The sequence below is a fragment of the Antechinus flavipes genome, chromosome 6 (assembly GCF_016432865.1).
Source record: "Antechinus flavipes isolate AdamAnt ecotype Samford, QLD, Australia chromosome 6, AdamAnt_v2, whole genome shotgun sequence".
NCBI classification, from domain to species: domain Eukaryota; kingdom Metazoa; phylum Chordata; class Mammalia; order Dasyuromorphia; family Dasyuridae; genus Antechinus; species Antechinus flavipes.
This window is the reverse complement of record NC_067403.1, coordinates 248459466-248461504: the sequence shown is the minus strand read 5'-3', so window position 1 is coordinate 248461504 and position 2039 is coordinate 248459466. Positions and strand designations below refer to the sequence as shown.

Genomic DNA, 2039 nt, shown 5'->3' with positions numbered 1-2039 from the left:
GAACTCTTGACCAATCTTCTTTGATCCTCTCCTTCCTTCACTTGGTTTTTTAACTTTCCCCTTATTTGGTTAAATTCCCTTTATTCCTTTTTTCTCTTTTTTCTATCAGAGTGAAACCTATTCATTAGAAAAGTTTAAAATCAACAACAATCCCCGGTCTTATACAAAATTTTGCCAAGGAATTATGAAATACTACTCTGGGGATTGTTAAATCTGTAACAGATTTTTAAAAGTGAGTTGTAATACATGTGGGACTTTCTATTTTTATGAGGAAAATGAATGTGTATTTGGGGGACCTGGGTTTGTGCTATGACAACTACCTAAATGTTCATGGTCTCTTAATTGCTTATTTCTAGCACTCACATGATAGATCTCTGACAATGTTGTATGTCTTGGAATCAGCCAGCATGTAAAGTGGATTTTTCTGGATTACTTTTTTGTTGCAGATAAATGACATCATGCTCAAATGACATCTATGGAAAACAGAACTGAAGTGAATGAGTTCATCCTTATGGGATTAGCAGATGTTCCAGAGCTTCAGGTCCTTCTCTTCATCATATTCACTTTTATCTATCTCATCACCCTGGTTGGGAACCTTGGCATAGTAACTCTGGTCTCCTGGGATTCTCACCTCCACACCCCCATGTACTTTTTCCTCTGTAACCTTTCTCTGGTAGATTTTGGATTCTCCTCGACTGTTACCCCCAAGGTGATGGCTGGTCTCCTCACAGGGAACAAGGTTATCTCCTATAATGGATGTGTAGCACAGTTATTCTTTTTTGGAGCTTTTGCTACTATTGAAAGTTACCTGTTAGCCTCCATGGCCTATGATCGTCATGTTGCTGTATGTAAGCCCCTACATTACACCACTACAATGACTTCAACAATATGTACATATCTAGCCACTGGTGCTTATATTTATGGTTTTCTGACCTCCTCTATAGTCATGGGAAACACAATTAAGCTATCATTTTGTCGGTCCAACATAATCCATCACTTTTTCTGTGATCTTCCCCCTCTCCTAGTTCTCTCTTGCTCTGATATTCACATAATTGAGTCAGTAATCTTTATCTTAGCATCATTCAATGCTTTTTTCCCAATTCTTGCCATCTTTACTTCTTATTTGCTAATTTTCATTGCCATCCTGCAGATACATTCTGCTGAAGGCCGCCAGAAAGCCTTCTCCACCTGCGCTTCCCATCTCACAACAGTGTCTATATTTTATGGGACAATTATTTTCATGTACCTCCAACCTAGCACAAATCACTCAATGGATTCAGACAAAATGGTGTCAGTGTTCTACACCATGGTTATCCCCATGTTAAATCCTCTCGTCTATAGTCTGAGGAACAAAGATATCAAGAACTCTTTTAGGAAAGCTGTGAAGGGTCAACAACTTCAATTAGATCAGCTTTTGTCTTAGAAAACCCAGTGAGTACCAGTCTCTGGGATCCAGCCCTCAAAATTAAGCTACTTATGCATAGAGATATGTCATCCCAACTTTTTCAAAGAATACATTAAATAATAGAAAGTATCATAGATTTGGATTGACAGGGGGACCTGAATTTATTGTCTTAGATATTTTCATGTTATATAGCCCTAGGCAAGTCCTAATATAAGTTTCCTAAGGTTTAGAGTTTACTTCAATCTTTTATCTTATAAGATATTAATTAGAATGAATAATATGTATGTGTTGTCAATAGTATATGTGAACGTAAAAATCCTAACCCTATACAATCACATTGAGAAACCATTTGTTGCAAATGAAGCAAGTGATGATACTGCTATCTCCTGCCCCTTTTTCAGAGTTGTTGTTGTTCAGTCAGTCAATTATGTCCAAGTGTATGTGACACCCATGGACATTGTTCATGAAGTTTTCTTGGCAAAGATACTGAAGTAATTTTCCGTTTTCCTTTCTAATATGTTCACATTTTACAGATAAGGAGCTAAAGCAAATGGAACTTACGTGAATTTCTCAGTCTTACATGACTACTAAATGACTGATGCTAGATTTTCAACTCAGATTTTTCTAACTCAAA

General features: G+C 36.9%; 1 protein-coding gene across 1 annotated transcript; it reads left to right on the top strand.

The window, feature by feature from the left end:
* The first annotated feature begins 466 nt into the window (after positions 1–466).
* Positions 467–1423, top strand: LOC127540209 (olfactory receptor 5B2-like). The gene has a single exon (XM_051964816.1). It carries the CDS (start codon positions 467–469, stop codon positions 1421–1423), a length of 957 nt encoding a protein of 318 aa, XP_051820776.1.
* Positions 1424–2039: the final 616 nt, after the last annotated feature.